We start from the raw sequence: 18,152 nt of genomic DNA, 5'->3' as shown, positions 1-18,152 counted from the left end.
GGATTGTGACTCGGACGCATCCGATAGATCGTAACTCGGATCCGGACGCCTTTTTAGAACAATAGGACTCGAATCCAACCTAGGAATAAATAAATAGATTTAAATCAAAATAAAATTCTCATCCACTTTAGGGTCCATTTTATGAACGGCCTGGATAACAAAATCATTGAACGATATCACATATACGTGGGACCCGAAAATTGGTCCTTAGGTGGAGCCACTTTATCCAAACTGTTCATCCTCTATGGGGAGATTAAGAACACCATTTAAAGGGAGAGATCATCGGACACCATCACCCATGGTGGGTCCAATCAATAAATGGTTTGGATCAGCGAACATTAAAAATCCTTTGTGGGACCAATCAACTGATGGTTTGGATCAGTGGAGAAGTGGGTAACAATAGTTCAATCCAACCATTATTAGTAAAAAATAAAAAGACTCCAATAGTTCAATCCATGGTTGAGAAAGCAAACCAATTGCAGAGATGGTTTCCATGCAATTTCACAGGTGGGTCCCATCACTCCCACCGATGATGATGATGGGAAATGATATCAGCACAACCATATTTTGATATTTTCACTGACCCATCTTGTCTTTTAAGCCATATCTGGCCTCTAGGAATTTTTTTTCATGATAAATCGACGTCTCCAAGATGTGGGTGAAGTTGTTAAAAATCAGTAAATAAAATCCAAAAAACTAAACTAGTGTATTTAGCAAAATTAGGAAACAAACATTTTTCCTTGATTTTTAGCCATTTCTCATTTCCTAGGAGAATTTATCATGGGAAAAAAAACTTCATGGCAGCCGAAAGTGCCCTCAGTACTTAAAGAGCTGTTAAAAGGTTATTACATTTCATTTCCGAAAAAGCTCTCATGGGCCAATAAAAGAAAAACGAAAGCCGGGTTTGTGCAAATATCAAAATAGGGTTGTGCTGATAACATTTTCCTAGTAATAATGTAGACAGACAAGAAATTCCTTGATTTAAATAGAAAAGAATCCCAATTCTACGATGGTACAGCAATTTAAACCAACATTTTCCATCCCAATTCATCAAAGTAATAAAGGAAAATAGAATGGTGATCAAAGGCTGCAGTTGCATTGTTGACTCCATTGAAGCCCATCACCAAACTTCTCTTTGCAGCCTTGGTTCTGCAACACCAGACTTCAAAAGCCTCACTCAAGTCTGGATACCTTAGCTGCTCATTTTCCATCCAGTCTGCTAAAATATCTGCTTGATACCTTAGCTGCTCACAGCTGAATTTGTTTTCTTATTCATTTAATTCATCTTATGTGGGTGTTCTCTCTTGAAAAATTGAGCTGCGAAATAGCTTTAACCAAAATTGCCTGGGCATTCGTATAAAACATTTAGACTAAAACCATGTAGTTTATAAAACTCTGACAAAGATACTCAATAGTCAATACCCATGTTTTGCTTAACCCAAAACCAGTATACACTTAGGCCCTGTTGTGTGAAACGATTGTGAATCGCAAAAGCTGTGTATTACCCAAATCCATATGGGTACGGCTTAAATAAGTCTCATTATCCAACCATTTCCAAAAGTTTCCTCCAGTAGCACAGTGGCAAATACATAATAAGTAACCATTAACGCCAACAGAAACAGCCAAATCTCACATGCTAATAAATAGAAAAGAACATATATACCTACTTAAAAACGGAATTCGACACAATCCAACAATCGATGAATGTGCACTGGAAAGGGAAAGTGCACACCTCTGCATTCATACTCACATCAGAGCAGCCCTCTCCGTCGCTTGTAGTCGCTAACAGTTAAAGTCAATGGATGTCTTCTTCCATCATTCTCCGGCACTTGGAATCCAATTGTAGCCTCAAACCTCTGCTTTCTTGCCATGAAACCTAAATGCGCACCCTGTGGCCCCCCAAACTTTTGCAGCACTGCCAATGAGATGGGAAGCTCAAAGTCATGCATCGAATTCAACTCCGTCCCTTGGTCCACAGGTGCACTCGTGTCCACCAATTTCCCTGCATCGGCAGCTGCTTCTAATGCAGCCGCGGTTGCAGCCTCACCCACCTCTGATACCAGCCCCACTATGGCCCCTGGGACCGGAGTAGCTGTATCCCCATTCGTTGCTGCCCCGGCCTTCGAAACATAGTAATTTGTCGATCTTGTCCATCTCCTTGAAAAGGGATCATACCCTGCCTCCCCGGCTTTTAGACCCGTGTTAACTGGCTTCAACTCTGAGGCATTCTTAAAGTTCTCCGCCCGATTCTTCTTGTTCATCTCTGCCAACCTCACTGCCTTGGAGTCCTTCTCTTTTACCTGCCGAGACATGTTTTCGAGCTCCTTTAACCGAGTTTGGATCCTCTCCACCTCCTCGACATCCCTTCGGCTTTCTGCCACCTCCAGCTCCTTCCTCAACCGGTCTTTCTCAGCTGCAATATTCAACGGCCGAGATGAGGCTGATTTCTTCTCCTGCAGCATCTGTTTTACGGTGGCAGCTGAGTAGACAAACGTGTTGATCTTCTGTATAGCGTCTCTCTTTTCCAGCACATCCTTACGGCTCATCATCCGCCCATTACTGCGTTCCACCTCCCTCACCCATTCGTTAAATTCCTTCTCGGGCGGAGCTGAGTCTGACACCCTAGCCATCTGCCACCTCGCAGCCGAGCTCTCATTGCCCCAGATGCAGTTCAAGTACTTGTAAGTGGACCGGTTCTCCAGCTTATATAGTCGGTCGGGTTCAGATGAGTCGACATTCCTGACCATGCAGAGCCTATATATGCTCTGACCAGACCTAGTCATCCCAATCCCAACTCTCACAAAGCAACCAACAATCAGGTCTTCAAAGAAGGGCTCCATGAACCACTTTGCTAGTTTCGACCTCCTGATTGTAATTTCTTTGATATCCTCATACGTTGGCTTTTCCGTTCCAGAACTAGGGCCTTCCTCGTCACTCTCCGCCAAGTCTCCACCCCCTGTTGACCCTTCATCTCCACTATCACTTCCACTTCTACTTTCACTTCCACTGGAATCACTACTCGGACTTGCCACTGCCACAGGCTTTCGCCTGATAGGAGAAGAGTCCCTACCACCACCCCCAACTCCACCGGCGGCATCCCTCATTTTATGTTGACCCTCTGAATCCTGTTGTTTCTTCCTCTTTGCACGCAGCTCATTCAATGCGTCATCTTTGGCAGCTGTCTTGTGGGACTTAACTGACAATCGTCCCCGGGAGGACGTCATAGGAGGGGAAGACTCTTTTCTTGACCGGGTTGTTTTCTTCTCACTATGAGATCCCTTACGCTTCTTCAACCAATCATCTTTTTTGTCGGCTCGTTCAGTTAGGATCATCTCACGATCAAGTTCAGATAACTTTGAGAGTTCTTCCCTGTCAGCATCATCGAAATAAAGGTCACTTCCAATGGAAGGTGCACTGTCTGAATCATCATCACCGCTACCACCCCTACGAACGTCATCATCCTCATCGCTACCCCTATCATCGTCTTTTTCAGTAGGGTCAAGCCTCTTCTTGAGCGGAACTTGTGACCCAGAAGGTTTTCGACTAGCAAAAACTGGGTCATCAGAATCATCATCTCTGGAGTCGCTTCCATCATCAGAATATGAACCTTCCCGTGGCCTTTTTAACTTTGAATGAGAGGGTGGTTTCCTCCCAGTTGCACCAGTTCTCCCTGCAGCTTCCAAGAGCAGGTTTTCCAAGTCTGCCATGATCCACTCTTTTCAAGTCTGCCATTTACCAAGTACAACATAGACGAAACAAAAATGAAATTAGAAACTCATTCAAAAATATCATGCCATGATAATTTAATACTTGCAACCAATATTAGGTTAGAACTTAGAACAGGACTATATCACACAAATATACAGCCTTTAACTCCTAGAAATGTACAAAGATCCTATTGTAGCAAAAGTACAAGATTATGTGTGAGGAAACTCTTCAAGATTATGTGTGAGGAAACCCTTTTAATATATTGATACTTATATACAAATCGCACACAGTAGCAACATGCAGCCATATAAAGATGAGCAGTGGACCAACTACGCAAAAAAAAACTAATAGCTCTTCCATAGTATATGCACAGCAATGAAGCAAATTTCCTCGAGGGTTGATCATGATGATTGCTAAAGTCTCGATCGAAAATGGGGGCAATACCCTTCTAAAATTTTCTCCGTGTAAGACATTCACCGCTGCCGGGAGTGGCAAATATTATGTGTTCAGGTGAGAGATAAGGTGCTGACTTAAAGGCTGTCTCAAAAGGGATATTCGATAAAACTGGAATGCTACTGACAAGATTAGCAAGGCCCCTGCGCAAGGATGACACACTCGGATCGAGAAGTGGTTCAAATTTTTTAGTTTTTAAAAAAAGAAAAAAACAGAGAGAGAGAGAGAGAGAGAGATAAGGTACAGACTTTCCAGCAAACTGTCGACGATATCTGTCATGACATGCTATTGTAAGCAAGTACTAAATTTTTAAATACAAAAATGTCCTCAATGGCAAAGTGGCAACGAACGCCTCTTCTAGTGGGATTGAATCTTGCTGGACATCTATATAACAGGTTACAGTCTTCCTCAACCAACTATATAAAAGGTTACAACAAAGAAGAGGACTTCAGAGTAAAAACACACAACAGGACCTAATATTAGACATGTCAACCATCACCGCGTCAACAAAAATATGGTCTTGATATGAGAGGCCCCAGATATCTTAACTCCTATGTGATAATTTTCAACTTCAATGATGAGCCAACGGATCTTCTTAAAACCCGAACCAAATATACCATACAAAGGGGGAGATGACCACTGATCTCCCAAAAGGACGGGAGGTAAAGTACTTGTTTCTTTGAGAAACTTTCAAAATTGCGCCTAGACTATTGAAAGCATATCAGGAAAGGGTGGAGAAGAAAATCCACTTCAACCCTGCTATGAAGACAATAATGCATAAACCAGTTAATGTCAATGACTAGAAGTTTGCAAACCAACTAGACAGTTCATATACCGCAGGTTTCAAGTAACCCTTTTCTGCCATTTTTATGAGTTTTATCACTTAGAGAAGCTTAAAACATAAAGAAAAGGAACCAGGACATCTATAGATTGCACATTCGAGCTTAAAACAATTTATCACTTAGGAAAATCGAATGAAAATTCGTGTGGTGCAAGGAGAAAGGGAATAAAAGAATCCACTTGGTTTACTTTGACAAAAGAAATTTATCAGCTCAAAATAGATTTATAAACAGAGCCCCTCAGATGACAAAGGAGGCACATCAGAATGTATCGATCTAATCTTTGGAAGGTGTAAGGAGCTAATGCGACACTGAACTGGCACTCAAAGAAGCCAAAAAAGGATCAAGATTCTAGATTGTGATCATGGAGACCTCCCAATTCAAAAGCATCCTGCTAACAGTTTTTCTATACACTTTCCTGCTCCCCTCTATTAATATGGCAGGAAAGCATCTTTATCTTTCAAAAAGTTAGATACACTATATGCGTGCATCAAACACATTACTCAGGTAGTAACTGGGGTGGTTGAAAAGAACATCAACTCATGAAGGAATGTAGCCCCACTCTTTTCTTTCTTTCTTTTCCTTAAAAGATCCCCACACCTTTCTTTTCCATAAATAACAGAAGTTTTACTAAAGGAAACAAAAATATAGTCCTCAAACACAGGTCGCCCCTTCCGTGACTCGAACACGGGACGTGGTGGCTGCTCTGATACCAAATGTTAGGTACCTTACCGATACGCCAAAAGCTCCAGAGCTGATGGAACGCGTTAGGCAAGGCCCTTTAAACCTGTCACATACCAGGCTGGGTCCCACCCAGTCCCATACCTAGGCGGGTCCCCACTTAGGACCGTAACAGTGTTCATCTTTATTGTCCACCTACTTTACACTGCGATAATCAGGGCGCCACTTGTCTTGCTAAGAATCCTATGTTTCATGCTCACAAACGACATATTGAGGTCGATTACCATTTTGCTCGGGAGCGTTTTGCCAATGGTTCTTTGAAAGTCCTTTTTGTTTCCTCTACACATCAAGTTGCAGATATCTTCACCAAAGGATTACCTTCTTCTCACTTCGCCTCCTTGTGTGCCAAGCTAACCATGGTTCCTCACCTTGCTCAGCTTGTGGGGGGATGTTAAGGAGAGTAACACAAATCACGTTATTCTCTCTTTATTCTCTCCGATTACATTTCCAAAGGCAACTTACATGCCTTTATTATCTCCTTCTATTTTCTCATATTGCTTCACATGGTTTTCCCATTATGGCTTTGCAATTTGTATAGTTTCCCATTCTGTATTTATTGATTTCCTATTGTATTGATTACACAATTGTAATTGAGGGATTGATTGAATCCCATAAAGTCTATTTAATGAATACAATACAAACAGCCCCAAATGGGTAATGACGTTTTGCTAAACTTTTAAAAACCGACCCATTTTTTAAAAAAAAATAAGGGTGAAGAGTTATGGATTCATAGAAATAAATGTTGTCACTTGAGATAATCCACCATTTTGAGATTAAAATATTAGACTTTCTACTGAAAAGTTATGGATTCATAGAAATAACCCAAGATAACCAGCTGAAAATAACAGAAATGCAAATGTTGTTTTCACTAGGGACTTCTATTCAATTCATATTAAGTTTCTCAAGTTTTTAATGAATTATGGATGTTCATTGATGTATTGGGATTTCCAAGCATAGGCATTAAGACATGCTGGGTGCATTTGAACTGCCTTCAGTTGATTTGTAGCCTGATAGGTACCTGCAAGATAAAGCAAGGAAGAAGAAAATATGGTTCGTTTGGGAAACCAGTCCCTCGTACAAAGCACGAAAATTAGGCCAAAATACTTATCATATTTCATAAAAGATTAAGGCTAAATACTCTACTACAAGTCCTAAATAGCTAGGACTCTCCCATCCAACCAATAACAAGAGATAAACACAATCAATAACAGCCAGCAACAAATCTAGCTTATTCACTATCCCTAATCTACGTAGCTGCAGCAATAAAAATGGACATAGAAATCCGTAAAATCCAGGGATTCAACATTCCCTTCCCCTTGAAAATTGCCTTGTCCTCAAGGCGGTTGATTCTCTTCGTCTTCTTCTTCCTTATCCCTGTCAAGAGCTTGAATTAACTGGAATTGAGGAAACTTGCATTTGTGACCAGGAACAAATCGCTCGTCACAGTTGTAGCACAACCCTTTAGAACGTCTCTCCTTCATCTTGCCCATTGTAAGCCTTCGAGGAACCTTCGGATATGATGTTGGGAACTCATGCTCAATCATTGTACCCTTTTGAAATATCTGGCTATATTGGATTTTCTCTTCCATCATCCGCGCCAACCCAATAGCATCATTCAATGTCTTCGGACGGAAGACTTGAACTTCTCCCGCCAACTCATCCTTGAGACCTCCCACAAAAGTCCCAATTAGGGCATTCTCAGTCCATCCTTCCACCATATTTGACAATTTTTCAAACTCCTTCTGATATTCTCTAACCGTACTTGTCTGCCGCAGCTTACTAAGGGCCGAGTCGAAATTATCAAACTCATTAGGCCCAAATCGAACACATAAAGCTATCTTCAAGTCATTCCACTCCATATTTTTGTGAACTTTCTCGTACCATTGGAACCATTGTAGCGCTTCACTCTCCAGATGAAACGATGAAAGAGGTACCTTCATATCTTCTGCAGTTTGATGGAAGCGAAAAAACTGTTCTGCGCGATATACCCATCCGGTAGGATCTTCTAAACCATCAAAGCGAGGAAACTCGAGTCTTGTGAACCTCGTTTGGACAGATCCTCCCATTGTTGCAGACTTTGAAGCGTCATTTCCTCCTAATTCCATGTTGGAAGAGGTAGCCTTACCACGGGAAACCTCATCCTCAAAGGATTTCTGGTTTTAACTTTTCATAAGCTTGGAAAACATCTCTGCCAGATTGTTAACGGTCTCTTCTAACTTCTCCACTCTCTCTTCCATGGCTAATTTGTTCTTGAGTTGACTCCTTTTTGTCATGCCAAGATCAACCAGCTTTGATACCAGTTGATAGGTACATGCAAGATAAAGCAAGGAAGAAGAAAATATGGTTCGTTTGGGAAACCAGTCCCTCGTACAAAGCACGAAAATTAGGCCAAAATACTTATCATATTTCATAAAAGATTAAGGCTAAATACTCTACTACAAGTCCTAAACAGCTAGGACTCTCCCATCCAACCAATAACAAGAGATATAAACACAATCAATAACAGCCAGCAACAAATCTAGCTTATTCACTATCCCTAATCTACGTAGCTGCAGCAATAAAAATGGACATAGAAATCCGTAAAATCTAGGGATTCAACATTCCCTTCCCCTTGAAAATTGCCTTGTCATCAAGGCGGTTGATTCTCTTCGTCTTCTTCTTCCTTATCCCTGTCAAGAACTTGAATTAACTGGAATTGAGGAAACTTGCATTTGTGACCAGGAACAAATCGCTCGTCACAGTTGTAGAACAACCCTTTAGAACGTCTCTCCTTCATCTCGCCCATTGTAAGCCTTCGAGGAACCTTCGGATATGATGTTGGGAACTCATGCTCAATCATTGTACCCTTTTGAAATATCTAGCTATATTGGATTTTCTCTTCCATCATCCGCGCCAACCCAATAGCATCATTCAATGTCTTCGGACGGAAGACTTGAACTTCTCCCGCCAACTCATCCTTGAGACCTCCCACAAAAGTCCCAATTAGGGCCTTCTCAGTCCATCCTTCCACTATATTTGACAATTTTTCAAACTCCTTCTGATATTCTCTAACCGTACTTGTCTGTCGCAGCTTACTAAGGGCTGAGTCGAAATTATCAAACTCAGTAGGCCCAAATCGAACACATAAAGCTATCTTCAAGTCATTCCACTCCATATTTTTGTGAACTTTCTCGTACCATTGGAACCATTGTAGCGCTTCACTCTCCAGATGAAACGATGAAAGAGGTACCTTCATATCTTCTGCAGTTTGATGGAAGCGAAAAAACTGTTCTGCGCGATATACCCATCCGGTAGGATCTTCTAAACCATCAAAGCGAGGAAACTCGAGTCTTGTGAACCTCGTTTGGACAGATCCTCCCATTGTTGCAGACTTTGAAGCGTCATTTCCTCCTAATTCCATGTTGGAAGAGGTAGCCTTACCACGGGAAACCTCATCCTCAAAGGATTTCTGGTTTTAACTTTTCATAAGCTTGGAAAACATCTCTGCCAGATTGTTAACGGTCTCTTCTAACTTCTCCACTCTCTCTTCCATGGCTAATTTGTTCTTGAGTTGACTCCTTTTTGTCATGCCAAGATCAACCAGCTTTGATACCAGTTGATAGGTACCTGCAAGATAAAGCAAGGAAGAAGAAAATATGGTTCGTTTGGGAAACCAGTCCCTCGTACAAAGCACGAAAATTAGGCCAAAATACTTATTATATTTCATAAAAGATTAAGGCTAAATACTCTACTACAAGTCCTAAACAGCTAGGACTCTCCCATCCAACCAATAACAAGAGATAATAAACACAATCAATAACGGCCAGCAACAAATCTAGCTTATTCACTATCCCTAATCTACGTAGCTGCAGCAATAAAAATGGTTCTAAAAATCCATAAAATCCAGGGATTCAACATAGCCAGTGACCTGTATTGGATTCCCAAATTGTTAATAGGGGTTTGAATGTAATGAATATTAGAATTTCAGTTCAATGCACAAGAGTATCGTGGTTAGAGGAATTCGATAATACTTTCACCCAGAAAATTTGATTCCCAGTGCAATGGAAGATTCCTGCAATTGTCTTGGTGTACAGTCTGTCACTTCATTCTGTATTGTGTATGGCTCATATGTTGTATATTTTAAATACGCAATTACCTTTCTTCTTTTTGAAGTTTTTGGTGTTTTTCTCGAACTGAACCCTTCTTACAATCAAACCTAGGTTTGAATTTTTGTTTCTTGGACTGGACACCTTTCTATTTTTTGCCAAGAAAACCTTTAAACCTAGGTTAGGATCTCAATCGTGTTTCTTATGTCACATATATGCACATCAGAGACACGAAAATTGAAATGAAACCAAGATGACAAGCTAACAATTAAATTCCACCCTAAGCTGCTTTGGGATTGAAAGGCAACGATTTCCCTGAAGCTGAATAAAGAGAGGACCTTGACATAGAGATATTGACAAAATTGTCCTTGGGAAGAAGGTTGCACAATAGCACATGAGATTTGACTAATTGTTTCTTTGCAAAATGCTTCAAATATAATTTGCAAAGGAATTAACCGGACCCTGCAAGATAAAGCAAGGAAGAAGAAAATATGGTTCGTTTGGGAAACCAGTCCCTCGTACAAAGCACGAAAATTAGGCCAAAATACTTATTATATTTCATAAAAGATTAAGGCTAAATACTCTACTACAAGTCCTAAACAGCTAGGACTCTCCCATCCAACCAATAACAAGAGATAATAAACACAATCAATAATGGCCAGCAACAAATCTAGCTTATTCACTATCCCTAATCTACGTAGCTGCAGCAATAAAAATGGTTCTAGAAATCCATAAAATCCAGGGATTCAACATAGCCAGTGACCTGTATTGGATTCCCAAATTGTTAATAGGGGTTTGAATGTAATGAATATTAGAATTTCAGTTCAATGCACAAGAGTATCGTGGTTAGAGGAATTCGATAATACTTTCATCCAGAAAATTTGATTCCCAGTGCAATGGAAGATTCCTGCAATTGTCTTGGTGTACAGTCTGTCACTTCATTCTGTATTGTGTATGGCTCATATGTTGTATATTTTAAATACGCAATTACCTTTCTTCTTTTTGAAGTTTTTGGTGTTTTTCTCGAACTGAACCCTTCTTACAATCAAACCTAGGTTTGAATTTTTGTTTCTTGGACTGGACACCTTTCTATTTTTTGCCAAGAAAACCTTTAAACCTAGGTTAGGATCTCAATCGTGTTTCTTATGTCACATATATGCACATCAGAGACACGAAAATTGAAATGAAACCAAGATGACAAGCTAACAATTAAATTCCACCCTAAGCTGCTTTGGAATTGAAAGGCAACGATTTCCCTGAAGCTGGATAAAGAGAGGACCTTGACATAGAGATATTGACAAAATTGTCCTTGGGAAGAAGGTTGCACAATAGCACATGAGATTTGACTAATTGTTTCTTTGCAAAATGCTTCAAATACATTTTGCAAAGGAATTAACCGGACCCTTTTAGATTCTCATCACAAACCAAAGGGTACCTATCAACTGGTATCAAAGCTGGTTGATCTTGGCATGACAAAAAGGAGTCAACTCAAGAACAAATTAGCCATGGAAGAGAGAGTGGAGAAGTTAGAAGAGACCGTTAACAATCTGGCAGAGATGTTTTCCAAGCTTATGAAAAGTTAAAACCAGAAATCCTTTGAGGATGAGGTTTCCCGTGGTAAGGCTACCTCTTCCAACATGGAATTAGGAGGAAATGACGCTTCAAAGTCTGCAACAATGGGAGGATCTGTCCAAACGAGGTTCACAAGACTCGAGTTTCCTCGCTTTGATGGTTTAGAAGATCCTACCGGATGGGTATATCGCGCAGAACAGTTTTTTCGCTTTCATCAAACTGCAGAAGATATGAAGGTACCTCTTTCATCGTTTCATCTGGAGAGTGAAGCACTACAATGGTTCCAATGGTACGAGAAAGTTCACAAAAATATGGAGTGGAATGACTTGAAGATAGCTTTATGTGTTCGATTTGGGCCTACTGAGTTTGATAATTTCAACTCGGCCCTTAGTAAGCTGCAACAGACAAGTACGGTTAGAGAATATCAGAAGGAGTTTGAAAATTTGTCAAATATGGTGAAAGGATGGACTGAGAATGCCCTAATTGGGACTTTTGTGGGAGGTCTCAAGGATGAGTTGGCGGGAGAAGTTCAAGTCTTCTGTCCGAAGACATTGAATGATGCAATTGGGTTGGCGCGGATGATGGAAGAGAAAATCCAACATAGCCAGATATTTCAAAAGGGTACAATGATTGAGCATGAGTACCCAACATCATATCCGAAGGTTCCTCGAAGGCTTACAATGGGCGAGATGAAGGAGAGACGTTCTAAAGGGTTGTGCTACAACTGTGATGGACGTCCGTAAACTTTAAGTCAAAGTCGCAACAGGCTAACACATTTTGGGATGGGAAGTGCTTACGACAAATATATCTTTTCTGAGTATCCTGAGATACTTTTGCAGGAATGTGCGTCCCGTCAATTGCACCGATACAATCCTATAATATGGACATTCAGATGTCAACCATCACTGTGAACAGGCCTCAATTTCTAACAACCTACAGTCGAAATATGTAGCTATCGTAAATGTACCTTAAAGTAAGGCATGAAATTAGGATTATCAAGGATTGCCCATGGTGTCTCCCTTGATGGACATACTATGAATATGTATTGCAGAATGAGAACATCATCAAGAACCTTATTAAAATACTTTGAAACAGTTGCCCCAGACCATCTTGTGGTTGCCCTAACAGTACGATTCCTTTCGTTGTGTGCAATCACACTTAAGAAAATCATAACTTGTTCCTCAACATTGCAATGAATTGTGTCTTCCAGGAAGGTAGTGTTTCTGAAAAGGCCCACGAAGGTGCGAAAGCACCGAACATCCATACGAAGAAGAGCAACACAATGGTCCTCTGCATTCGTGATACGTCTAACAAAGGTCCTACAGGTTAGGTACCCGCTTTCATAAGGTGCTCTTGTAATATTCTGCTCTAGGTATAGTCGAACCCTAAGCATAACTTCAGTCGCCGCAGAGATTACACTATAATTGTAGCTCGAAGGATCAACATTCGCCTATCTGCTGGTTGTCGAGGCATGATGATAACCCTACCAGATATTAAAAAAACATAACTCAAGATAAGAACTCAACACCCAAAGACACCATAACCACAGTTACAACAATTGAAACAAAACTCCCACAGCCACCAACAACCATCCACAACCACCCAACAACCACCCACAAACAACCATCAACCATCAAACAACCATCGCCCACAACCACAATGTAACAATAGCCGAAGGAAAAAAAAACTGTGCATAAATGAGAAGTATCCTATTTCTTAATTAACAAATGACAGTACATTCGCCAAAAATAAACAGATGAACAAACCACAAATTATTGATAGATGATCAAACCCTAGTCGAAAATATTAACAGATGAAGAAACCCTAGTCGAAATTAATAACAGATGAACAAACTCTACTCGAAATTATTCACATTTGATCAAACACTACTCGCTATGCACAACAGATGAACAAACCCTACTCGAATATACTAAGATGAACAAACCCTTGCACGTAGATATTTAAAACATCTACTGGTTGCAAAAAATTGTCAAACCATATTTGCACAAAATTAAATGACCATCAAAATATTAGCAGATGAATAGAAGACACAAACCTGAAGAAACCCTACTCGAAAAAATTAGAAGAACATCTATGCAAGATAAGCTAAAACAAGAAACCCTAAATTAGAACCCACAAAAAATAAGAACAGAAAAGAAATCATATCCATAAAAAACAAAAATGAAGCCTAAAATGCATAAATGATATCTAAAAAACAAAAATGAAATCAAAAAATGCAGAGAAAAGAAGAGCTCTGCAGAAATGAGACCTAAAAAATGCAGAGAAAAAGAAGAAATCTGCAAAAAAACCCACATCTTTAAAAATGCAGACAAAAAGAAGAAATTTGCAGAAAACCAACATCTTTAACAAAAAAATAAAGCCCCTATCACAACATCTGACGGAAAAAATAAAGCCCCATAGCAATAGATGCAAATCAACAGCTTTCATTTCTTGTAGAAGATGCAAATCTGTTGTGGAGAAGATGAAACCCCCGACACAACATCTGACGGAAAAAATAAAGCCCCTATCACAACATATTACACGAAAAGATCAAAACCCCATAGCAATAGATCACAGAAAACTAACCCCCAACACAGCAATTATTGAATAATGGAGAAGAAGAAACCTTGTACATAACAGATGGCGAAGAAATGAAACCCCCAACACAATAGATCACGAAAAAACTCACCCACAACACAGCAAATCGTGGAAAAAAGTGAAAAAATTGCGTGGAGAATATGAAAAGATAACGCACCTTGAAAAATGGAGGAGAAAGATGGGCTTCTCCGGTCGTTCGATGCTTGCTGGTAGGATTTCCGTCACCGGAGTGTGTGAGGAAGACGAAAGAGTGGCTAGGGTTTCGCTGGGTAGAAAAAAAAAACGTACCTTGAAATGCGTTGAGAACAGTGGGTTGAAAAAACAAACCCTCGATGAATTTTCTCGCGCTTGTGGGAAAGTAACTTTCCTCACCTTTTTGCTGCTCAGTTCTCTCGTCAGGAAAGGAAAGGGAAGGGAAGTGAAGGGAAAGATACTGATGTGGCAGAAAAGAAAGTGAAGGAAAAGAAACCTGACAGAAAACCTGTCAGATGAGCGTTTCGTTGCACAGAAACCTCATAGAAACTACAAAAATATGTGTTTCGTTGCAGGGAAACTCGATAGAAACATGTTAAATAGAAACTGTGACAAACTGACATGCAGAATGATGCCAACATAGAATCTAGTCTAAAATAAGTGGGTCCAACCCTCTGAAGTCAATCAAAATAAGAAAAACCATGACAAATAAAAGTTGAACAATAACAATGCCAATCAAATTGTCACAAATATAGAGTTGCCAAGATATAAATCAGGCAACCAACATAGACTTGACATAAAATTGTCACAAATATAGAGTTGCCAAGGTATAAATCAGGCAACCAACATAGACTTGACACGACATGGAATGGGGTTAGTACTCAAGAAGAAGAAGAACTAGCCTCCGATTAGACAACCAACATCCTCGATTCTAAGTCTCTGATCGTCCATCTAACAACAAATGGTTAGTACTCAACAAGAAGAAGAACAAGCCCCAAATTCGCACCAACTGCTGAACATAACAAGCAATAACACGAAACAAATGAAAGAAACCCCAAACACGAGATGGAATGGGGCTTACAACACATAACGACCAACAACACATAACAAATAAAAGAAGCCCAAAACACGACATGGAATGGGGCTTACAACACATTAAACGCAATATCACGCAAAGTAAGAACAAACCTCAAGAAGGTTACGAAGGAAATCGACAGTAGGATGGTTACCTGCAAAAGAATAAATCAAACAAATCATGACTTAATAAATTCTGAGTAACTAATACATTAAACCCAAATTCTGTGTTAAAAAAATCAAAAATGTGAATCTCACTACCATAAACCACTAAACCCCTAAAAACACCGAGTTGCACTAAAAAAGTTAAAAAAAAAAATCCATATCAAATTCCGGTCAGGTTGAGCTTTTGCTGAAAGACCATATCAAATAAGCAAAAAATATGTAAAAAGAAAAAACCAACACATGGAGAGAAAAATAGAGGGAGAGAGAGAAAGTTTGAATAAAAAAATTCATAAAAAAACCAAAACCCCCAATAAAAAAAATCCCTAAATCTAAAAAAAAACCAACAAACCTAGAGCTTGGATTATCGGTTCTTAGACTCGGAAAAGAGAGAGAAATGAAAATTTATTTCAATTTTATGAAACCCGAAATAGGGTCTCTGTAAATATTCTCAAATAGGGTTTCTCAAAAACACGAAATAGGATTTCTCAAATCAATTTTACAGAGCTATTTATAGAAACCCTATTTCAGATTTACTAAATCAGGTTTATAGAAACCCTATTTCAGATTGGAGAAGATGAGCACAAGGGTTTCAAAAAAAAAAAAAAAAAATGGGGAAGAGAAACAAGAAACAGAGAAGAGAGAGTGAGAGGACGTACCGTGAGCGACGTAGGAGATGAGGCGAGATCGAAGACGAGGCCAGGAAGGAGACAACGAAGTTGTTTGTGTCTTCTTTTTTTTTTCTCCACACACAGCTACGATCGGGGAAACTTGAGAGAAAGTAGGGTTTTCCGATAGTTTGTATCGGAAATGGGACGGGAGAAAAGTCGCGGAAAAGTCTTTTCCACGTCATTTATTTCATTTTCCACGTTTGATAAAATAGTTTCCGAGGAAACTAAAAGAACACCAAAAATATCAGTTTCCGCGGAAAAAAAATAGGGGTTTCCCCGGAAACCCAACGGGAAAGAAAAAAACAGAGCACATCATGCGAGAAAACAAATCGAGGATTCGGCGAGAAAGACCATTTTCCACGTATTACTTTTCAATATCCATGTCATATATATTATTTTCTCGAGAACGGAAGAGAACAACGGCTCTGTTCACTTGCGTTCCCAGGAGACCAAATCCCGGGAAAACACCTCTTTTTTCCTGAGAAATCTAAAATTGCGGTGTTCACTTGTCTTCCCGGAAAATTAGCACCGGGTAGGTGGAAATTGAAAAAAAATGAGTTGGAAATTGAAAAAATGTGCTGGAGAGAAACATTTTCTCACGAGTGGGAAACCAAATCCCAATAAATTGGTGCGATTTGGTTTCCCGGGAAAGAAAAGGTGGGTTTTGAGTAAATACGGTCTTCCTCGTCACTTCATCTCGTACGTTGTCTTCCTCCTCACTTCGTTGTGAAGAAGCTCGGAGGTAAGCCACTCCTACCTCCTTCCTTCGCTCAGTTATTGTTGGATTTTATGGGTTTCTTCTTTTAGCTTTGATTTCCGTCACTCCCTCTCTCTCTTGCAGTTTTTTTTTGTGTCTATGGGGTTTTCTATCTGTTTTGTCTTCTTCAGAAGCTTTTTTGAGGTTTTAATTAATATGTTTTTTTTTGGGAGAAGAAGATCTATTTTGGCTTTTACAGAAGCTTTTGGGTTCTCATTTTTGGTCTATTGATCTGTTTTGGGGGGTTTCTACTGATCTCTTTTTTGGGGTTTTGTTGTATTTCGGGTGTTTCATTCATCCTTTTTTTTTTGGGGGGGGGGGTTCCATCATAGTGGTTTTGGGGATTCATCTTTTTTTTTTGTGGGGCTTCCCTTCATATACATTGGGGTTTTCGAAAAAAAGAGACTCAAGAAACATGATTTTGTTTTATTTTCGCTGTTTTTTGTGATCTGTTTAATGATGTATAGAAGTATAGAAGTTGATTTTGGGAACCTTCTCATTTGATCTTTTAACCATGGTTATTTGATCTATTTATTCCCTACTTTGATCTGTTTTACAGATTTATTGACGGGGAGGACAACTCTCTGTGAAATAGTTTTAAATTTTGCATAGATAGTTTTAATTTCTAGGGAACGTCATGCTTGTGGAGCATAGATAGTTACCAAATTACATTACTATGTAGGGCATGTTTGACAGCCATAAAAAGATATTACTACATTTTTTTCTAATTTTAAGCAGTGCTCAGAGTGTGTGATGGTAAAAAATGACTGTCTTTGTTGAGATTTAAATATATTATCTGTGGCTCGAATCTCAAATAGTAAGGATCAATTGTTATGTTAGGAAAAGAAAATTGCCTTTCTTCATTTCCTACTGATTATCACCAGTCATCTTGTTTTCCTTTTGGTTATGATGTTTGATAGTTTAAAATTATATATTGTTTGATAGCAATTTGTTCATTACTTTCATATGTGTTGTATTGTTTCAAAAGTCCCTTCTCATACATCTTTCTTCTTTTTTTGGTAGACTCTTCTCTCCGGCACCGAACGACGTTTCTGTTATCCCTCCCTCTTTCACTCCGACTACTACTGTTCGGATCTTGAGGTATATTTTCTCCTATAAGCCCCATCCATGTCGTGTTTGGGGCTTCTTATTATCTATGCTTGGGATTGCTTTCTATGTGGTGCCTATGTTTGAATGGGTGGTTGTGGGTCTTTTGGTGGTTGGGAGCTTGGATGTTTTGTCTGAAAGGGGATTGTGGGTGTTGTAGGGCTACCATCATGCCGCAAGAAGCAGTAAATAGGAGGATGATGATTGTTCGAGCAGCAGCGGTAGTTATGGCTACGGCATCTGCATTGTTATTTAGGATTAGACGAAACCTTCAGCGCAGGACAAGAGCCCCTTACAAATCAGGGTACCTAACCCACAGGGAATATGTTACACGTATCACACATGCAGAGAATCACTGTCTCGCTGTGCTTCGTATGGATGTTCGCTGCTTCCGCACTTTTGTTGTCATCTT

The 18,152-nt window shown here is 39.7% G+C and overlaps 3 protein-coding genes and 1 non-coding gene across 6 annotated transcripts; 2 read left to right on the top strand and 2 right to left on the bottom strand.

Annotated features, from left to right (window-relative positions):
* Positions 1 to 1,478: 1,478 nt before the first annotated feature.
* VIP5 (plus-3 domain-containing protein) lies at positions 1,479 to 16,084 on the bottom strand. 3 transcript variants are annotated; one of them, XM_077392403.1, is made up of 5 exons: positions 15,865 to 16,084; positions 15,158 to 15,198; positions 14,369 to 14,465; positions 14,154 to 14,261; positions 1,479 to 3,725 (listed from the first exon to the last, which is right to left on the bottom strand). In XM_077392403.1, the coding sequence occupies exon 5, from the start codon at positions 3,705 to 3,707 to the stop codon at positions 1,752 to 1,754; it is 1,956 nt and encodes a 651-aa protein (XP_077248518.1). In that variant the 5' UTR covers positions 3,708 to 3,725; positions 14,154 to 14,261; positions 14,369 to 14,465; positions 15,158 to 15,198; positions 15,865 to 16,084; the 3' UTR covers positions 1,479 to 1,751. The 3 variants fall into 3 exon arrangements, with proteins under 3 accessions (XP_077248518.1, XP_077248519.1, XP_077248517.1); XM_077392404.1 differs by lacking the exon at positions 14,369 to 14,465; XM_077392402.1 differs by lacking the exons at positions 14,154 to 14,261; positions 14,369 to 14,465 and having other exon boundaries at positions 15,865 to 16,083.
* Positions 4,248 to 4,350, top strand: LOC143889013 (U6 spliceosomal RNA). Its single transcript, XR_013254640.1, has one exon. It is a non-coding gene; the product is annotated as a U6 spliceosomal RNA (small nuclear RNA).
* Positions 8,599 to 9,141, bottom strand: LOC143888776 (uncharacterized). Its single transcript, XM_077393186.1, has one exon. It carries the CDS (start codon positions 9,139 to 9,141, stop codon positions 8,599 to 8,601), a length of 543 nt encoding a protein of 180 aa, XP_077249301.1.
* Positions 11,464 to 12,141, top strand: LOC143888775 (uncharacterized). Its single transcript, XM_077393185.1, has one exon. The coding sequence runs from the start codon at positions 11,464 to 11,466 to the stop codon at positions 12,139 to 12,141; it is 678 nt and encodes a 225-aa protein (XP_077249300.1).
* Positions 16,085 to 18,152: the final 2,068 nt, after the last annotated feature.

Source organism: Tasmannia lanceolata, unplaced genomic scaffold (assembly GCF_043159265.1).
Source record: "Tasmannia lanceolata isolate RefF3 unplaced genomic scaffold, GAP_Taslan_0.1 ptg000012l, whole genome shotgun sequence".
NCBI lineage: Eukaryota > Viridiplantae > Streptophyta > Magnoliopsida > Canellales > Winteraceae > Tasmannia > Tasmannia lanceolata.
The sequence above is the reverse complement of the archived record's forward strand: the minus strand, read 5'-3'. Positions and strand labels throughout refer to the sequence as shown.

Excerpts from the sequence above, each read along its gene's own strand:
- VIP5 (XM_077392403.1), bottom strand. The coding sequence starts at position 3,707 with ATGGCAGACTTGGAAAACCTGCTCTTGGAAGCTGCAGGGAGAACTGGT.
- LOC143888776 (XM_077393186.1), bottom strand. The coding sequence starts at position 9,141 with ATGGAATTAGGAGGAAATGACGCTTCAAAGTCTGCAACAATGGGAGGA.
- LOC143888775 (XM_077393185.1), top strand. The coding sequence starts at position 11,464 with ATGGAATTAGGAGGAAATGACGCTTCAAAGTCTGCAACAATGGGAGGA.